The 21207-nt window shown below is 42.7% G+C and overlaps 1 protein-coding gene across 3 annotated transcripts in view; it reads left to right on the plus strand.

The window, feature by feature from the left end:
* The window catches only part of LOC140281438 (protein phosphatase 3 catalytic subunit alpha), a 66334-nt gene that overhangs the window by 30622 nt on the left and 14505 nt on the right, over nt 1-21207 (plus strand). For all 3 annotated transcript variants that reach the window (XR_011909746.1, XM_072375868.1, XM_072375869.1), the window contains exons 3-9: nt 5972-6096; nt 6663-6774; nt 7202-7347; nt 8063-8202; nt 11345-11422; nt 12272-12366; nt 19959-20084. Coding sequence is in view for 2 of the 3 variants with exons in the window: in XM_072375868.1 (XP_072231969.1) it covers nt 5972-6096; nt 6663-6774; nt 7202-7347; nt 8063-8202; nt 11345-11422; nt 12272-12366; nt 19959-20084 (822 nt within the window). In the remaining variant the exon portion in view is untranslated. The remainder of the gene's footprint in view (nt 1-5971; nt 6097-6662; nt 6775-7201; nt 7348-8062; nt 8203-11344; nt 11423-12271; nt 12367-19958; nt 20085-21207) is intronic.

Consider the following 21207-nt stretch of genomic DNA (forward strand, 5'->3'; position numbering starts at 1 on the left):
AAGCACTTCTTTCCCTCCCACTCAACGCCCCTGTCTCAACCCTTCTCCCACTCACAAGTGTTTTTCACCAAGGATTTCTCTGCTGCGCGTGCTCATTCTCCTTCAGTGTATCCCTCTCTTGCACGCTTCCAAGCTCACTCACAGTCTCTCCTAGTTCTCCTCTTCCCGCCATGTTTGAACTTTCTTGGTCATTGTCCCCCCCCCAGTTACAACACCTCACATGGTCAGCAAATTAGTATGTAAATATTTATCTCGGATGCAAAGCAGTGTGACACGTCGGCTATCTCTCTTTCTGCCCCTGGCTTCCGTGTTGGGCCAGATGGCAGGTGGGGCTCTCGTGTAGGGAGGGGTGTGACGAACGGAGCTGGCTTAGGCTACCGAGTACAAGCTGCTCCCATGGCCTGCACTCAACTCACCAATCAAAAAAGCTCCTATAGTCATGTCACCAGGCAACAGCAAGCTTTTACATTGTTCCTGCATGTTTGCGGGATGTGAACTGCAATACGAGCGCAGTCTCTGTCATGTTAAAACACAATAAAACTTGTTTTCCTCAAGGCAGAAATCGTGTTTTCAGGCAACGCCGAATATGAAATGCGTCATACCGTAGCTGCTCCAATATTTCGTGACGTTAGACTTTTTTTTTTTTTTCTTCTAAACTCTGAAAGTCGAATTAAAAAGACCTTGGCTGTGGAATTTCCTGTGTACACCTTTAAAAGAACTTACCAGATCGGGATGAAGATGGCAGTTTTATGAGCGTAATGTGAAGTGTGTTTACTCTGTGCAGCTTTTCAAGGCTGTTAAATCTTCCAAGGAGGTGATTATGCAACAGCCTTACAATGAAAAATACACTTGTATGGTGTCCTCAGAAAAGTCATAGAGTCCAAATTAGGCTTTTAGCAAATCTCATGGCTTTTTTTAAAAATCTATTGATATAAAACGTTGCTTTCTGGGCTATAGAAAGAGCAGTTTAGCCGACTGACTCCTCCTGTAAAGCTATGCAGTTTCAGTACTTGTGGAATTTGGTCAAAAATGACCTTAGTTAGAGAGAAAAAAGTCTCCAGATTTGTGGATATTCTATGTTTCAAGATATCACCGTTGTCCCCATCTTTACTTGGACGCACTGAAATGTTCGTTTTCACACCTGCAAATGATGTGTTGTCAGTTTACCTAATTAGCTGCGAAGTGTTGGATCAGGTTTGATCCTTTTTCTTAACACATTTTTAGTTCCCAGATCATTTGAAATGAACGTTGCAGGGATTTAATTGAAAATGAGCACATGAGGTGCAGAAAAATCTCCCCGTTTCGACATTCAGTTTGTTGTCTTTGTCCTACTTTTAATCGAACAAAGAGTTTGATTGATTTGCAGAGTGTTGCGATTTGTCAAAAATGACACTTGCTCCCAACTTTTTTGGGATCCTTTGATGCAGCGACGCACCGATTGTCATTTTCCTGTCTCGATTTCTGATTCCTAACCCTCAAATATCGATGTCGGCTTTAAATCTTTTATATCTAGTATCAGTGAAGCTGCAGGGTGGAGGCCATCACAAAAGTCTGTGACATCAACGATATATCTTTTCTCTGTTGGGGGACTAGAGGCTTCCACCAACTATTCAAAGCCAAGTCATAAATCAGACATTTTAATATTCATTGCCGCTGCTGTTCTTTCGTACCAGCTTCTTAAGCATTGCAGACAGATTGAGGTTTATAACATATTGCGTGCTCCACCTCTGCTTTTGCATAAATGCGAGCTCTGGAGGATGAAAGCTCGCAGAAAGAGCCACCATAAAAGCTGGGGGTTATACTGTTATCGCCCAGTCTCAATCAAAACACACAGCCTGCATCAGCGTGGATTTCACTCACTCAAAGAGTCCGGCCTTTGGAGTGGCCTGTGTAGGTTCTGAAGCCAGGTTGTGTAATGCCCACCACCCACTCAATAGCTGCTGCCCGCTGATATGCTGCTACTCAGGGGGATCACTCTAGCACACAAGCAGGAGATGGCCAGAACGAATTGTTTCTCACTCCAGATAATGTACTCCCACCTGCTCTTCTTATGTGGGTTTTGGTTCTCACCTCGTTTTTATGTGTTGTGTGACAAGAGGGAGGGAGGCAAAGCATGTCTGTAGGTGTACTGGAACAGAGTGATGGGTGGATTGTGTGTTTGCTGGGATAAAGCAGAGCCCTGAGCTGGAGGAGTGAGCCGTTGTTTCTGTTTGACTTGCATCGACCGGCGCTGTCCAAGCTCGCTCGGATGCAATTCGCAGCGGCCGTCACATCGGCTCTTTTCAGCCGGTGATTGAACTGTCAGCGTCTCCTTGTCATCCCGCTGTCTTCTTCGCCAGCAAGTGATAGCTTTCCAAAAGGCCCGCTGGAGGTGCAGTCCTCCCACACACAGCGTGTTTGATGTGTGCCTCAGGTGCTCAATCACTCAGTCAATGGACTTTAGAAAACTTATGCTGCTTCTTTCATTGTTAAAAATGAAAGATTTTAAAATATCACAGTGGTGGTTTGAATGCAGGTCTTCTTATTCAGTGAAAAACTGTAGACGTGTCCAAGCAAATGCTCCCTTTGTGGTCATCGCCCAGTGGCGCATTCTGAGGATCACAGCCATTCAGTTTTGGTTGCACACTTGTTTTAAAGATGAGATGGTTGTCTATTCCTTCCATCTGTGGGCTTTTACACAATAGCTGCATTGTAATATTGCAATGCACATATTAGAGGTCCTTTATCAGGTAGGCAGCGGCTCAGGTTTTTTTTTTTTTCTTCAGTGATATAAGCTGCCATTTGTTAAAGAATTCAGTGCTATTGGGATGTTTCCATAGCAATAACCAGCCTTCACATCCCACACCCTTCTGGATAAAGCAAGATCAAGCACGAGGGTTGTCTGATTGTTTTGTCCTTTATTAAGTACATACTCACATTCTCTGGTGTGATGATGTTAGGAGCTACTTCCAGCGTTAATGTTTGCATTTTGAGGCGGTTGATGGCAGCTTTAAGGCAAAGCTGCTGTGAAGTAGTCGCCTCGGCTTTTTTTTTTTTTTTTTTTAACCTCCATTTCACCAAATAGAAATAAGCACATTCATTTACTTTTCTAACCCTGGATTGATTAAAATGGTCTAAATGCCATTTGTGAGTTTTGAAAATGGATATATACACAATCAGAGTGCGAGGTCAGGATTCCGTTTGACAAAGATTCTGCTGTAAAGGAGGAAGATTAAAAACAGAGAGGTTGGTTTGCTTTGCCTCAAAATGGTTCTAAAGAAATGTTTTTTTCTAGTTCCTACTGTAAAACACTGAATAAAAGCGCAGCTGAAATTTAAAAGGATATTTGTAAAGCACCGTTTCAGTTACTTTTGTTGCATTAAAACAGTAAGTAAGTCCTCAGGAACTTTACAACCCATCTTGAATAGAGCAGCACCGTGTCTGCAGTAGACTTGACTTGATTGCAAGAGTAGAATGAGGACATCTTTAGAAATCAGACACAAATAGCAAGGCTCTTTTTTGAAGTCAGTCCCTGCTGTGGATTTAAACAGTTACACAGTGTGGGTTTGATAAAAGACAAATGGTAAAGCAGGAGGTTTACGATACCGTCAAGGAGAGCAGATTCTCAGAGCTGTCTCACGAGGCTCATAACTTGAGATAATTGCTCTCCAACGCTGTCCTCCTGCTTCCACTAATTGGGCATTTCTGCACCAGACTTTTTTTTTCACAGGTTCTTCTTGTATTTCATGCTCTGAGATACAGTTCATAAAGCTTCAGGAAAAGCACGCCCGTGTCCTTTTTCAAATTAGATTTAATTCTATTCACCCTTTTGTTAATGACTTGGTTTGCCAATTATGTGTAGGCCAGATGAATCAAGGCGCACTGGAGGCATGGAGACATCAGACGTGGATTCCATGCTCATCGCTGCCGTCGCAGAGCTTGAGCTCCGTGGATAATGCTGATTGTTATCTTTGAGTTATTTGTCTATTACTGCTATTATGCGAGGGAGATAACTTTTCTAAGTTGTTTAGTGTCCTGAAAAGGCTTCAATTGAGATAAGAAAAACACAGGGTGATTGTTGCGTAAATGAATTAAGTTAAGTTACACTGAATTTGTTCAAATTTACATTCACAAAGACACGTTAGTTTCAGATTAGGCTAAGATTTCTCTGTTTTATTCTATTGTGATCAGCGGGGCCGAACTAATAATCCGGGGCCAAAGTCACACTCCAAATGAACGTAAAACTAACTCAGCTGACACAAACCCAGGACTTTTTACAAGGAGAGAGTGCTGACTACTGCTGTTCAGACTTAATGCTCGAAATAAGAACTGGAATAGCTGAAGTGCAGCTTGCTTGCAGGGCGGCGAATATTAGGAGTACACAGAAGGACAATACACTTGTAAATAAAAAGCAGTATCTTGCATAATATAGACTGATTTAAAAAAAAAAAGCTGCAGCGCTGAAAATGTTGCTGTCGTGTCAGATTTTGACCCAGAACTGTGTGTCACTGCATAAAAGTATTCAGTAGAGTTCATTTTCATTCAAGGGACTTGGCAGGTTTTGCAGAGAAATTGCTGCAGTTTCTTTTTCTGATGGTTTGGGGTGTGCTTCTGCCTCATCACACAGACCCAGACTCGCTCCACGATGATAAGTTTATGGCTCTGTGGGGGCTTCACCATCTGTTACAAGACTTTGTGTTCCTGATATTGCTGGGGATGGGTCTTTACGACTCTGAACGACTAAACGATACTGGGAAAAATAAGCTGGATATCTGTATCGCTCTGAAATAGGGTTCTTGGAATCAAATCTTACTCATAGGGAGGAATTATCTGAAGCGGGGTAGCTGGAAAGAAAGGTTAAAGTTTATCAGTAAATTTGGGTGTTGCCGACCCTTGAACTGATCTTTATTGCATCTACAAAATTGACTTTTAAATCGGATGATCTCACGTGCATGCTGTCAGTCAGTAATGGATAACCAGCAGATCTGTTTTAGCTTCTGCTCCTCCTGGCTCCCCAGGGACTAATAGAGGATAGGATCTCCAAGGGTGATGGGAAACCAATCCAGGATGAATCACTTGTGGTTGCTCATTTCTGCCCCAGATGTTTTTTAGTCCCACAGCTCACCCCTGGCGGTATTTAATAGCTGCCTCCTCTACTGTTGGTAACAATACAGAGTTGACATAATAGTCGATTGAAACTGTGTCAAGCAATGCAGCGATCTGAGCGGCTCTGAATGCACTGGGAGTAACACTTTTCTGTTAGCATGAGGTGAACGTGTAATTATCTTCTAGTAACTGCCATGAAAAACCACATTTTGTGATCACACTTAACCTAACAGGACGAGTTTAGAAACTGAATCAACTGACGGCTTTCCAGCGGTCTCAGCAAATGAAACTTTACTGCGTTTGGCATCCACACACATGTTCAGATGAAGTCTCGCTCGCCAGCTGAAACAAAAAGAGGCTGTAAGAGGATGTGGTGGAAATGCAAGACATGGAAATGGACACTGAGGCCAGCTCTCATAATGGATGAATATTTTATACATGAATTAGTGTGCACTGAAGTGCTGGTTTGTTCTAGCATTTTGTACGAGTACTTGCAAGGTTTCACGTTTTGTCTGTTATTAAAACTTGTAACAATCCTGACATGTGGTGCCTGTTATGGAGATTTAAAGCTAAGTGCTGGATGCAAACAGTTAGTCTCTGTAGTGATCGCTCTCTACTTTGTCTTTTCATGTTTTTGTTTGTTCTGTCCTGTGGATGATTATCTGGAGAAAGCCGTAGAGCTGCTAATGAGCTGTTGTTCATCTCATCACTTCAACAGCTACCACCAGCCTTTTGTATAAAGTCAACATTCTTGGATAAGATAAATCAAAATGTACAATCCAAGAAAAATGTCGAACATAAGCAAACATCCTCCCACCATCCCACTGTTGTTTTCACTGTTGCCGTTACCCTGACGGGATGCTGTCCTCTTTCTGTCATGTTCCAGTTTGCGGAGACATCCATGGGCAGTTCTTTGACCTGATGAAGCTGTTTGAAGTAGGAGGATCACCTGCATCCACGCGCTACCTTTTCCTGGGGGACTACGTTGACAGAGGGTATTTCAGTATTGAAGTGAGTCTGAGTATTTGCTTTTTTTTGTGCTCACATGGGACTAATCGAGTGTGACACACGGCATGTGCTTGACAGAAGCTGGTTTATTAATAGCTTTTTTTTGGGCCTAGATGAAATCAGGCTGCACGTATCGCAGTGGGAATAGACTTTAGTGATCATTTCAAATGCAGCCTGGACAGTAAATGTCACAGTGGAGTGGAGTTATGAAAAGAATGATTTTTAATATGAGCTGAAATACTTTGGTTTAATCTAAGGACTAATATATATTTTTATTTCCTGCCACTGCATCGCCTGAAACACTACGCTCATGTTAATAAAATATGTTTTAATGGAATGTGCCGTGCTCGTCTGCAGATATTTCCTTTCATGGGTTGTCATCTCTTTTTCTTTCAGGCTGCAAAAACCTGCAACAAAATGTACTGCATGAATGTTTAAGTAGAAGAAGAAGTACTCGTACTGTGCCACTCTATGAAACTGACAGCCGGACTCGATGCGTTTTGCTTCCAGCGGCGGTAAAGATGACGAGCTAACTCTGCCCCGCTTCTCTTTGTCCTTCTTTCTTTCAGTGTGTGCTCTACTTGTGGGCCTTAAAGATCCTTTACCCCAAAACACTGTTTTTGCTGCGTGGGAATCATGAATGTCGACATTTAACAGAGTATTTCACGTTTAAGCAGGAATGTAAGTAATGCCTTTCATTATTCGTTGCTTTTGATTGTAAAGCCTCTGAAGCTCTGAATGGAGCGGATGGAGAGTTGTTCTTTGTAAGAAAAAAAAAAAGAAAAAAGCTGTTTATTATGTGTACAGTTCAACCGCTGACCTCAAAAACTCACTTAAAAGTACACTCTGGCCTGGCTCAGGATTCAGATTCTTGATATTTATACTTGTCAGAACTGTTTCTGTTGGACTCGAATGGAAAAAATAAAAAATAAAAAAAAGCAACAAAAGTGCTGTGAAATTGTTCTGTTTTTAAAATATGTTTGGGAAGTTTTTTTGGCAGTGTTGAGAGCCTTTCCATCCCAGACTAGCACACTGCCCCAATATAAGAGAGCAGCTCTGTTTGACTTGGCATGCTCTCTTTTCCCTGCCCTGTTTCCCCCACTGACAGGTAGAATTAAGTATTCAGAGAGGGTGTATGACGCATGTATGGACGCCTTCGACTGCCTTCCCCTGGCTGCACTTATGAACCAGCAGTTTCTGTGTGTACACGGGGGACTTTCTCCAGAAATCACAAATCTTGACGACATCAGGAAAGTATGTGTCTGATTTGACTTCACTCTCTCAGTAATTTCATAAAGCTGCAGTCTTGTGTGTTTGTTTTAACAGCAGGTGGTCATTAATGGCCTTGAAAACTTCAGTGCATTTATTGAAAATGGGAGCCTCCCGTCCGCTTTGTGTATTTTCTGCTTTCAGTCAGGTTAACAGGAAAAAAAAACCCCAGCCTGTATTTATTTTATCTTTATGTGCTGTGAATAGAACGTCCTCGCTTGCAATGCATGAATAGAAATCTTTCTCAGATGCTCAGGACGTGGACACAGGGGAGTGTGAGCCCTGGAATGGTTTTCGCTCTGATTGAAATTTGTTGAAGTGTCGGGTCCAGCTTTCAAACTAATATAATAATTCCAAATGGATTTTGCGGCTGTATCAGAGGGCATGCATAATAAATATCCTTCTCTCAAGTGTCCATCATGGTACCCATCCAAACTTTGGTTTAAGAAGAAGCTTGAAAGCAAAGCCATTTGCGTTCAGTGCTTTGAACGGATGGATACCATGAACTGTTTTACAAGTACGTCTGTCTGTCTACTGAAAGATGAGTGCTGTCTTTGAAATGTCATCCATACTGAACTCGCGTCAGCAAGCATGTTAACCATGATCGGATTCACAGTTTCCAGCATGGCGCTCGCAGAAGAAAGCTGCAGACTCTCTCAGCAGTCATGCAAAAGACTTCATGTGCGTGTTTCTTCCACAGCTAGACAGATTCAAAGAGCCTCCGGCATACGGGCCAATGTGCGATCTGCTCTGGTCCGACCCTCTGGAGGACTTTGGAAATGAGAAGAGCCAAGAGCACTTCACACACAACACAGTGCGAGGCTGTTCCTTTTTCTACAGGTGGGCATCATTTGTGTCGTGGTGCTAGTTAGCTCAGTGCTATTGAAACATGCATCAAGGTGACAGCCAGAGAGATAAGATTGTTAATCCACTGTTGGCATTAAATAGCACATATAGGCCACCACTTTGTTTTAGGCTGGGTTGGGTTGGGTTGGGTTTTGGATTGATTTTCAGAACAAGGAGCAACAACAGAACATTTCAACATAAAATGTTACCACGAGGTGATTAAACACGGAAGTCTTCTTCTCATCTCCTTATCATTGCAACGAAGGGGAGAGCAACACTGTACTGTTTGAGATTCCTCAAAGACCCTTCTTCAGACTGTCGCCAGTATTTATGCAGCCCACATTGCCGTAAATTGAATTGAGTAACTGAACAAACTGAGGAAATGCTTGAAGCAAGCAGCTCGCACTGTCACTAGATGTAATGAAGTGGCACGTTACCACAAGGCGCAGTCCTGTGTCTGATCTCATTCAGCGTTCCCTCAGCTCATTATGGCCCGAGCGACGCTTACTTGGCCCCAGCGTGGCACGGGCGAGCCAGCAGGAGTGCACAGAAATGTCCAGAGGCTCCTACATGCATCTCGTCTTCATATTGATGTGATAGCAGGTGTTTCATAACAACTCTCCTAATTGCGTTTTAATGTCTGTGCTTAGAAAATGACCGCTTGTGCTCCAGTTCTGGTGACTGAGAAGGCATATTTTTGCCTAACTATCTTTTCTTATGCTAAATGAGGCATTACATTGCAGATCTACAAGTGGCTCTGCGTTAAAAGAATGTTAGCCACTAATGTTTTCATTTAACTGATCTGAGACTGGAAAGAAATGCCTGGTATGTAGCCGTATTACCTCAAACAGCTCGTCTGAATGTCAAACGTTTGAATTGAACCCTCATTGCAGTTAACCCTCTGTCATTTGGTCAAAATTCCTTCGGAGTCTTGTTTTTCATCAGCGTCCAACTCTTCATCTGCCCAGGGAACAGTCGCTAATTGGCTTCACACTGGTTTTCAGGATTTATGAGAGCGTTTCAGCCAGACACAGAGAGAGCCATAGCTCATTCCCCTCCTCAGAAACCATCAGCTTCTTTTGTTGCTTCTGTCCATTTCCCCCAACGCCGCAGGCACGCTCGTAACACTTTTACAAACGTAATTCAGGCATGAAATTGCACATGCTTCAAATATGGCTGCTTTTATAGTTGCCTCCACACGGCATTATAGATGGGTCAGCCTAAAGTGATTTTTTTTAAACATCTTTTATTAATGGTTTTTAATCCTAGATATTGATGTAGACCTACATCAAAGCTTTGTACCTGAACAAATTATTCGCACAACTCCTCCCAGGAGCACATTAACGTCTGTGCCCTGTTGTTGAACAAGTGGGAGATGAACTGAACTCGGAATATATTATCTTTTGTCCACCAAATAGCACCATATGGTACGTGTCTACATCTGCTGCAGAGGATAAGATGGAAATGGAGCATTTATTTTGAATTTCTCAGCCCCTGTAAAGAAAGTAATTCCCTCTTGGGGGTTTTTGCTTTACATCTTTTCCAGCAGATGTTTGTTGGAACTGTCAAAAGTGCATGTGTTCTCGTGTCTACGTGTCGGTAAACCTGTTTTACTCCTTCGCTTTCAGTGGTGAACCTCTTTGCTAAGCGTGGCAGCTGATCAGATAAAGTTAATTTGCTGTGTGAGCTTACTTTCTAATGAGCCACTCCCTAAAGGACCATACATTAAGAGATGCTGTAAAGCTGTGTAATAATGCACTATGGATCATAGATGACCAGATAGGTTAGCGCTGTCACAATGAAACCTCAGCGTTGTGTCGATGATTCAGGATTAATTGTGTCTAAAAAGCTGTTTTAAAAGCAGCAGGATTTTTCTTTCCGCTGTTGTAGGAGAAGATTTATCGTTCTGAGTTTTGATTGCACCATGTGGGTGTTCATTGTTGTTCTGTTGTTGCAGGGGTGTGGGGCTTGCATTGCAGAACTTAGAGTGAGATCCATTTTGAACAAGCACATCATATTACTTCAATGAACCACAAAAGGTTTGGGCGTTCGGGGGCGTTTATGGATTCTGTGCAAACTCTATTAACTTAAGATCACTGCACTGAATAACACCTGAACACAAACTAATGGAAAGCTAGTGAGGCGACCCTGAAGGGTCCGATATTCCATTCATACCGACAACAGGACACATTTTCTTGTGACTGACACATAGCAGCGACATTATTTTGGCATCACAGAAGATAATGGAGATGCCCGCGTTTGATTGGTCTCCTGTCTGCCTCACACCAGGCTGTAAAGTGCCCTAACATTTTATCTACGGTGCTGACAAAGCTTTTAAGTGACTATTACAGTATTTTAATAAGTCAAAAAGTAGAACCAAAATGAGGAAAGATAACAAGAGCAACGCTTGCATTTAGTCTCTTCTTATGAGGAAAGAAAACCTCCCACATTCAAGTGTTTTTAGCAGAAGTGTCACTCATTCATCGCGAGCTGCCACTTACTGTCTTCATTTAAAAAGCATCCCACGATTCACTAACCCTGACATCCATTGGGGTTTGGTAGATGCACTTGTCACGAGTATGTTGGCAATGCGCCTTCAAAGTCATATTGTGTTCAAATACTTTTATGGATGAAATGCTTTTTTTTTTCAATTTCAAATTTCTTGGTGGGGGGGTTAGAAAAGCCTGAGGCCTCAGCGTACCACAGTTTGATTGTAAAAGCTTTTGGTCTTGCCACTCTCAGGCTGAATAGATCAGCATGAGCATAAAACATGCTTTTGATTTTTCTTAAAGGAGTCTGATATGAATCCTGTCATACTGTAGATTTTTAGTTGCTCTGAAAGGGAAAGAGAGATTACACCTCCTGGTCTTATACTCAAGCTCATTTTAAAGTTAAGCATAATGAAAATCTTAACTCACTTTAGATTTCAGATATGAACGTCTTCTTTACAGCTTCTGCTTTTGCAGGAGCTGCAGTGGATATTTTGCCTGAGCTCTGGTTCTTTGTCCACTCTTCCTCGGAGCACAATCAATAACACCTTTGGCTTATTTAGTTTTCTTTCTATTGATTGTCCTTCTTGAGCTTACTGGGATTTTTCTTGATGTATGAGTAAACTAAATGTCTCTTTATTCAACAGCTACCCTGCAGTCTGTGACTTTCTACAACACAATAACTTATTATCTATCATCCGGGCCCACGAAGCGCAGGATGCTGGGTGAGTGTTTTTTTGCCTGCTCTCGTCAGACTGCGACACAGCAGTGATTTAAAACCTGTTTTCTGTTTTTAAATGAAAAGGCTTCCTTTGTTATCAGTGGTGCTTCTTAAGCCTGTTAAGAGAGCGGGTTTGAGAGGGTGAACTTCGAGAATGGTATTGCTAATCAAAGAGAGGGAAAGGAATCTGGTGTTGAGAGTCAAATGTGAAGCAACAAGTGACTCATGCAGATCTGGGTCAGAACTCCCAACTTCCCAACAAAAGATGGACACCAGAGGAGGGACAGCAAATGGTGCACTCAGTATTTCAAGGCAAAGCAATGAAAAAGCTCTTTGAAAAGTTTGAAACGAAGAGTTGGTTGGATGTGCCAAGCTGATTTTGCTCTGAGCGAGGTTCAGGCGGTGGGAGGCATGGCACAAAGTTGTTTACCAATGTGCTCCCACAGCGTGGTCACATGGGACATCTCGCCACATCTCAGATGAGATAGTTCCCCCAAGATGCCTCCGACCACACATGCAATCGTGTTACCGGGCTCCGTTTATGTCCAGCAAATAAATCCTGAAGGTTAGCTGCAGATGATCCTAACTTTGCACAACAAAATGCAGACATTCACCATTAATTCAGATTTGGTTTGGATCGGTGTGATGTCAACCCCTGGGCTTGTTTCATCTGTAATACAGGGATTTGCTCTCCTGAGGGTGTACTGAGGTGTCCTTACTGCTCATGCATCAGCTTGACACAAACACACAACCAAAGTGAAAACAAGGGGCCATGAAAAAAAAAAATAATGCAGTCACTGCTGATGTTATGCTCTGATATTAATCACTCCTTCTCTTTTGGACATTTCACCAGATATCGCATGTACAGAAAGAGTCAGACTACTGGCTTCCCATCCCTTATCACCATCTTTTCAGCACCTAACTATCTAGATGTCTACAACAACAAAGGTAAGGAGAGAAGGTGGTTCTGTGCACAGCATTTGAGTCCAAGACTAATTTATATGCCAATACAATGTATGTCATATTTAGTTGTATCGTATCGATATGGAATATGTCGTTATCAGTGTGCAGGGGTGTGTAGCACGATTACCACAGTGTGATGTTCAGCTTGCCTCAGGGCGACTTGGAGTTAGACAGTTGCCAGTCTCACATTTGAGTAAAATTAACGGACAGCATTTAATGAGTCGAAATGCTTTTCTGACGCCATCTTGACGTTGCTGCAGGGAAAGCATTGTTGTGTGAATTGTTTTGTTTGTTACGGAACATCCAGCTAATGTGTCTTATGGGCACAGGGCAAGAAAAAGTCACGTCTTTGTTTTGACGTTGTAAAAATGGTTGAGAGTGGTGTTTATTTCAGTTGTGTTGCCATAGGGGAAAAGAAAGAAATCTCTGATAAGGCAGCTATTTGTACCTGGCACTTTTAAAAATAATTGCATTTACGTTTCTATGACTTCGTATTCCAATGGAAAACAACTCCACTCCATATTCACAGACAGTTTTGTAACACTGATTTAGATCTACTGTGGGGAGGGAGCTTGTGTGAGATGAAGTGGCCCGGTGCCGGTTCACTTGGCACCTAGCGGAGCCCTATGCTGCGCTGCTGCGCCCATGCACCAAGACAGGCTTGCCTTTGTGCTTATGAGTCAGCACTTTTTCCCCGCAGAACAGACAGTATCTGCTTTAACTGTGGGGGCATAGTTGGAATGGAGGCGGCAATGGGCAAAGCACAGGAAATGGAAATGGGAAGGAAAGAGTGATGGTGCCGGGACATGCTGTTTTGCAGCTCCTCTCGTGATGACTCGCCATAATGCTGCAGTGTGAGGAAACTACACACAGGAGAAGGGGGTGTCCCTTTTTTTTTTGTTTTCCCCTGGCTCATTTACAATTGTGCTGTCTTTTGTGTAAGTTGAGCTTCCATTCGTTTACTCTTTTCCTCATGAGCCGACTCCACGCAAGATGGAAAGAGTGTGGCGACGTGCCCGTCTGAATTGTTGTTTATTATTAGGGAACCTATTTGTTCCATGTCAACTAATCTTCCTATGGCTCCCAGTCAACACAAGACAATATAAACAAAATGATGTCAGGCACATAGTGTTTTTAGCTTTGGCTTGCAATCCCCTGGAAAATCAATTGCGCCACTCGCGCTCAGTCTCAGTCTCATCTAAAGTCATCCGTCTGCGCACTCATTTTTTGCTGCATGTGGCCCACCAGCAGTTGATAAATGATGCTTCCTGGTGGCTGTCAGTAAGAGGAACATTAATATGTTTGTTTTTGGTACTGACTTTATTTAGGCACAAAGATGCATCTTACTTAGCAGGTGTGTATGTTTCTTACAGTGTTTCTCTCATCATTCATTGTCTGACGAGCCTTCTCTCTCGCTTAATCCGTTTTCTGATGAAAGAATTTTGGCTTAAAGAACAGTTCCAGAGCAAATCAGCATCCCCCGAGCCAAAAGTCTGACCAGAGATTTTATGTTCAAGCTTTTAAAACTTCAATAAATTACTTTGCTCCCAATTCAGTTTATCAATTATTTCCTTGACTCTGCTTGATGGATTTTTTTTTTCCCCCCTCACAGTTACACAATTTCATGGATTAGCCGCAGCTAACCAGAGCAGTCCAGTGTCTGCTTTTGGTGCTCTTTTTATTAGTCATGTAGGAGGGGTCCATTGGTAGAACCGAAGCCTCTGTAATGAATCCCACTGCCCTTAGCTTCATGCGGTAGCTCCAAGCCCACTAAGCAACGCCCCTGTGATTGATGGCCAGTCAAGTGGGCAAATAAATCTTCAAAGGAAGGGAGGAGGCATCAGCAGCTCCCATCAATCCTTAGCTGGGAGTTGACCAGACTGGCCAATGAGGCATCTCCATGTGGGAGGAAAAAGTCACGAGCGGTGCACCTCCCATCAAAGAGGAGGAGGCGGCAGTAAATTGAACTTGTAGCTGACTCATGATAATCAACACGTGAATGATGCTGAGGATTGGATTTTCTGAAGTCCAGTTTCAGGATGCCACCCAAACCTCCTCCTTCTTTGCAGACAAAGCGTTTGGTTTTGCTGTTAAGTGTCAGGTGTTGACCAGCTGTCCATCATGGCTGTGACCCCTGCACCAGTGAAACTAAAAAGTAGGGCAGACACTTGTTAGCCAGCAGGGAGGCTGTGCTTAAATGGAAACACAGCAGTGATTTGGCAGTTTTCATTGTTTGATCTTCCTCAGTCTTGAAGTGACTGCAGTGGAGAGGGAGGGAGATGGAGGAGGATGAGGGTGTAGTTGGCGGTTGTGCGTGCTGTTTATTGTTTGCTCTGTTGCATTAGTGGAATGTTCAATGCTGCTTCATTATTGACCCATCCAGAAACCCAACAATGAATCCTGATACTTATGTTGCTTAAATGAAATGTAAAAAGTGATCTTGCCAGTGCTGTTAAGAGAGTGAAGTATTTGATCCCTCTTAAGACCCTTTCTTGTGGTTTGCTCAGTGATGAGGTAGAGACCAGAATGGACTGATGGAGTGGAAACTTGAATGAATAAAAAGGAAGATCCAGTTGCCAAGTGAAAGGATCTGGCTCACTCAGCTAGTGATGTCCTGGACAGGTATCACTCAGCTCTCCATTTCTTTCCTGCAGTGAAATGGAGTGGGATGATTGGCTCCAGGTTTTGCCTCTGGAATACAGAGCAGGATGGAAGCTAGAGCAATGATGACGCCAGCTCTGCGGGGAATTTGTTTCTCCCTTCTCGTGGCTTGTGCCACGGACAAGAGTATCCCTGCCTGCAGATCCTCATCCATCTGTTGACACTCTGGTCATTACCGGGCTTCCCATTGCTGTTCTGTAAACATGGTTCTGCTTCAGAACTTTTCACGTTGTGTCCAACAAGAAAAATGAGCAACATAACGTCATGCAGGACAGATTTGTGTGCATAAGTCTCGAGCCACTCTTCTTTTTTTTTTCTTTCATATTGCCAAGAAAATGGGAAACGGGTGCAGTGACGTGGTGAAACGTGCAAACATGGATGAAAATGAGGCCAAACCAGAGTTAGTACAATTCTAACAAAGTCAAATATTTGTTAATTTATTCTAACACAGCCCTAAGAACCCTCTTAGGCCAGATTCCCTTATACACATACAGCGTCAGCTGTATCGCTTCTCATTCACTTTGAATGGAGAGACGTCTTGTGTTGCCAAATTGAATTCGGGGAAGTTGACAAATCTAGTGGGAAGATGAGAACATTCAACTTTTCTGAAGTGCTAACCAGGGAAATCGCCTTACTAATCGTTTGTCATGACTGATTGTTGCTACAATCCCAAGCATCAGCTCCAGATAACTGCATCTGTGTGATTCCTGCCTGAGACAAGCTTTTTAGTAAAGTCTTTAAGTAGTCTTCAGGAATAGTTCTAAAGTCTTCTTGAAGGACATCCCAAAGCTCTTCTTTGGATGTTTTCTGCCTTTTGTTCCGTTCTCTGTCAGATGATCCCACACTGCTTCAATAATGTTGAGATCCGGGCTCTGGGGAGGATTCATCCCTCCATAAGACCTGTTGCCACTGATTTTCAGTCCACTTCTTGTGTCATTTGGCATACCTCGGCCTTTTCTCCCTGTTTCCCTTCCTTAAGAATGGCTTCTTGACAGCCACCCTTCCATGGAGACCATGTCTGATGAGGCTTCTGATGGATGAACTGAAGGATCAAATGCATCTCTTAGGTTCTGTGTCAGGTCTTTGCTGGATTGTTCCTATTTCTTAAGAACATCATCTTTACATACTGTTCATCTGCTGTAGATAGTTTTTAGGTTTGCCACTTCTTTCTTTATTCTCCACTTATCCAGTTTCCTCAGAATTTTTCAGGGGCACACTGCTCCCAAGCCATACAATGGCATGTTTTTGGGTAAAAGCTTTGTGGGGATCACCTTTTTGGAGCAAAAATACAACTTTCTGACGGTGTAACTATCTTTGGCATTTTGTTGTTGATACAACTAGAGAATTTGCAACAAATGATGTGTCTTTGGGACAGGCTGCTTTTAACAAAGTGCCTAAATTCAATTAAATTCAAAATTGGTTCTTTACTAAGTTGTTTGTGTATACACAATACTGGTTCATCCCTTTAGCTTGGAGCGTTTTTTGTGCTTGAATGGGCCAATATTAAGTGGCTTAACAAGCAATAAAGTACAAAACAGTCGGGTACAAGGACTGGACTGAAAATATTTGAAGAAGCAGCTAATGTCCAAAGACAAACTCTGAAAGACCAGAGAACTATTGCTCAAGACCGTTTTAAAAGATTCCAGGAAAGTCTGGCTGCATGGAAGCAAAATCTAGAAAAAAGTAGGGATGGCTCAGGACTTCTGCACATATTATTAGTTATGGGCTATTTGTGATGGTGTCCATTTGATTTTACTGATTCAGATTCTTATCTTTCTTAATTACAAATAGGATAGGGACACTTGCAATGGTGGGACCTTTTCACAGTTAGTGCCAAGTTGTGTCACGTAACGTTGTCACACTGCTTTCTTGCACACTGCTGTCCTGTCATACTGTTGTGTTATTTCTGCAGTTTGCTCTGCTGTTGCATTTGTTTTGTGATGCCTTGAGTGCAAGGTCCTGGTTACTTGAGCAAAGCCACTAAACATAGAAGTACAGATGGTACAACAGGTTATTTATAGTTTTCAGTGATACTGCAAATGTTTAACTAATTCATTCTGGAAATGAACAGTTTTAACCCTTAGTGCACAGCAGTCTCCGCCGTACACACATCTGAGTACTGAATGCAATGAACCAAGATGCTCTGGCTTGGAATATTAACCAAGTGGAACTTTATACCAGAGGCATTATAGACAGCTGTGCAGTCAGCATTAAGTGTTGGGGAAAGACAGTGGGAATCTCCCCGTGGTCTCAAAGCAGATTTAACAGTCCTCGTTACCAGGGAAACCAGCAAGAGGCACTCCCTTATGAATAATTAATGAGCGGGTGTCTTCTTGCAATATCTGTGTAAGCATTGCAGCAGGTTGGGCCTCGGCTGCTGCATTAACCAGCACCAGAGCAGCAGAGACCTCTAGTGGCTGCCATGCAGAGGTTGGACGTAACGGGACCTAAATTCTTCTGGGTGAGAAATAACTTTGTGCTTTTGTTGTCATGAGTTCTCTAATGACAGAGAAACAAAGTACCACTCATGTCACCCTCATCTGCATGTTCCGTGAAGTATTCTGATAAAGAAAAGTGGGCCTTGAACTTCTCTCAGCCAGAGCTCAGCTGAACGTGTTTGTTTTGCACCAGTGGAGGTAGTCGGGTGTCTCTGTTCCTTTAAAGGGAATCTGATTTAAAGGAGCGACAGCAGGGGAGCTGACCTTCTCCCCCGCTCTGCCTTTTTCCCTCTGGGCTTCCATGGCTGCATTCAATCAAGCGTCTCAACAATGTTTATGCAGTTTGTGATGTTTATGCAATGGCTGCCCACGTGTTCGATTGCTTTCATGCACGCCAACACACACGGATAAACACCCACAGCTCCATCTGAGTGAAGTGTGTCGGAGTGATGCAGGGTTTTGCCGATATTGATAATAATGCCACATTAATTATACCAGTGTGTCGATGTTCCCATTTAGAGAGTTTTCAGTTTGTATTGGAGGACGTGTCTGTGTGGAGGGGACTGAAGGGTGATAGCAGTGGAATGTAGTGCCTTGCAGTACTTCAAGCTCCAATTTGCATAATAACTGCACTCCATGGGTTACTGTGACTTGTTGTTTTCACTGAAACACATGGGCATGCAGGCAGTCAGGCAAATCTTGGCAAATTGTGGCCTGATTTGTGTGTCGCACCTGAGCTTATAGCTGCCTGGAATCCCGGTTAGATGGCGAGCTATGACTGAGCTTGAGGCAGGAAAGTCCCCAATGGTGACCCAGCAACGGTGTCCGCTTTCCTCAGGCTGGCCTTGTGCATTAGAAAAGCCGAGGCTTCTATTTACAGCATGGATATATTTATGTTTGGCAGCTCTCATGTTTGCCTCTGCACCCACATTCACACTGTGCCCCTAATCACGGGTGAGGAGGTCACATGGGGCATACCACACGGTCAGTGTTTGGGAGGAGGTTTCTATGTGCACAGATACCATGTGATTATCAACTGGTATTTTACTGAATATGCTGGAGAATATACTGACTACAGCATATCCAGTATGTAAGCAGGGGCAACTGTCACTGCAGTTGTTTTGTGTGTCTTTCAGATCTGCTGTTGTCAAACAGACGTACAGCTTATTTGCTGTGATGCTTTGGTTCTGCTTCCTTTTGATACACTCCAACAGCGAACACCAGCTTAACCACACCCACCGGAGTCTGTCCTGTTGCATGATCAATAGAATCATGTGAATTCAAAGCTCTTATGTGTAGAAGTTTGCATGAATGTGGCATCTTTGAAAACATGTATGATGGGGATATTATCAGACATCAGACGCTATTCCCAAATGTTAATAAGTGAGGTAATTGACTCACCTTCCTGCCTAAATTGATGTTATCCAGTAAATTTGAAGCTGCAGAAATGAGCATGTTCCATCTTGTTGTTTAATTGGATTAAAATCTATAGAGAGAGAAAAACAGAAAGTTGAGGTTTGATGGGGCTTTGTGTGAATATTCCAGACTCGTATGAATTCTTGAAACCCTGCAGCTACATTAAATGGTTTAGCGTACATGTCAGATTAGATGAAATATTAAGAAGACAACAATGGCGGTCGTTGTGTTCGGTACCATTGTAATCATTGCACATCAATACATGAGTTTTCTGTTCCTTTCTGTTCTCGGCTTGCCTCCTTACCAGAAATTGCTTTTCTGTTACCTAATGAAAAGTGCTCAGCCTTATAGAGCTGAAATGCTTTCTGTGGTGTAATTCATGTATCCAATCCTTTTTAATGACAGACATGTTTCCCAAACCACGGAGGCGGTAATCAATACACAGAGGAAATTAACCTTGAGATAAAAGGAGGATTTTTTTTTTTTTCCCCTAAACTTTAGTCTTAATCTTTTGCAGTTTGTCGTTAACATTAGTAGTTTTGCGTTAGTTTTTCCTCCTGTGAGAATGGGAGTGGACCGTGTAAAAAGATCTGCCGTTGGGTATCTGTGCAGCTAGTTTCGTACTGAACCATCTCATTTCTGGTCATCACCAGAGGTTGACTGATGAGTCCGAAGTGAGTCTTTTTCTCTTTCTCTGTGTTCTTTGCCGGCTGAAGCTCTGTGGTAATCATGGTCCTGTTAAAGCTCACCTCAACACAACATCTGCCGCTAAGGAATCGTTAACTACGAAAGATAAACCACAGAAACACTTTTAACCCAATACCTTAAGATTAGAATTTTATAATAATGATTTAGCTCCTCTTGGCAAGTGGATTGAGAAACAAAGAAGCTTTAGAAACTGAGTTTTATAAAACAGTATCGTATATAAAGTGTCCTACTTTTATCACTTCGCTGCACACGTTTTGTTTGTTTGAGCATTTGGCAGGAAAATCTCCTCAGAGTAGCAGCGTGCTGGATGGCATCTGCGGCGTAATAATGATGAATTTTTCTGTGCGTCCACAGCGGCGGTGCTGAAGTACGAGAACAACGTGATGAACATCCGGCAGTTCAACTGCTCACCTCACCCTTACTGGCTGCCCAACTTCATGGACGTTTTCACCTGGTCCCTGCCCTTTGTCGGCGAGAAGGGTGAGCCGGCAGACACACGCTGAGCATAGAAAATCAGATCAAATCCTGTTTCCACAAGTTTTGTAGTATTGAAAATAGCCTTCAGAAATGTTTTCCAGACACTCGAGTATTTTCATTAGTTCGTTAATGTATTAATTATTATGCATTATTTATTAACTTGAAATGTGCAAATGCTGTGTGAATACATTCAGTAAATGAGGAAATAAAGTACACCCTCCTTCAGTTTGATGTATCAGGACACAATGAGATAGCATTTAGTTCGTTCCAGGTCTGAAAATTTGGTCGATACAGCATCAGAATGATGAACAATCAGACTTGTCTTGATTTATTTGTTTATTAATACTATGTCTGAAATAAGAAATGCGTTCCATGATTTGATGGCTTGTAGAGCCACCTACAGCAGCTATAACTTGAGGGGGAAATTTGGCCCGCTCTTCTTTAAAATGTTGCTTTAGTTCAACGAGTGTCGTGGGCTTTCATTTATGCACGACTCAGTTAAGGACCTAACACAGCATTTCAGACAGTCTGTTGTAGATTTGCTGCTGTGTTCGGGCTCACTTTCTACTTCATCACCCCAGTTTCAGCCAAGTTTTAGCTGTCAGACAGATGGTCCCACATTTGACTCTTGAATACTTTGGTATACAGAGGAGTTCATGGTGGACTCCATGACTGTAAGCCCAAATCACCACCCCTCCACCACCGTGCTTGACAGTTTGTATGAGGGGTTTGTGCTGATATGCAGCTTTGTGGATTTAAACTGTGCTGTGTATCTTATTTTGTAGGGAGAAGAGGGTTTCTCCTAGCAACTCTCCCAAACAGGCTGCACTTGTTTAATCTTTTTCTAGTTGTACCGTCTTAAACTTTGACATTTAATATGCTAACTTAGGCCTGTGGAGTCTGAGACGTAGTTCACTGCACAGCATTTCACAGACAGACCCTTGGGTGAACTTGCTGGGACTTCCACTCCTGGGAAGATTGGTATCTTTCTACTTGTGAATAATCTTTCTCACTGTAGAGTGATGAACTGCACATTGTTTGAAAATGATCGTATAACCCTCCCCAGATTGATGGACAGCAACAGTTGCTTCTCTAAGATCACTGCAATGTTATTGGCACTGGATTA

This window comes from Leuresthes tenuis, unplaced genomic scaffold (genome assembly GCF_036924035.1).
Source record: "Leuresthes tenuis unplaced genomic scaffold, fLeuTen1.0.hap1 SCAF_22, whole genome shotgun sequence".
Classification (NCBI taxonomy): Eukaryota; Metazoa; Chordata; class Actinopteri; order Atheriniformes; family Atherinopsidae; genus Leuresthes; species Leuresthes tenuis.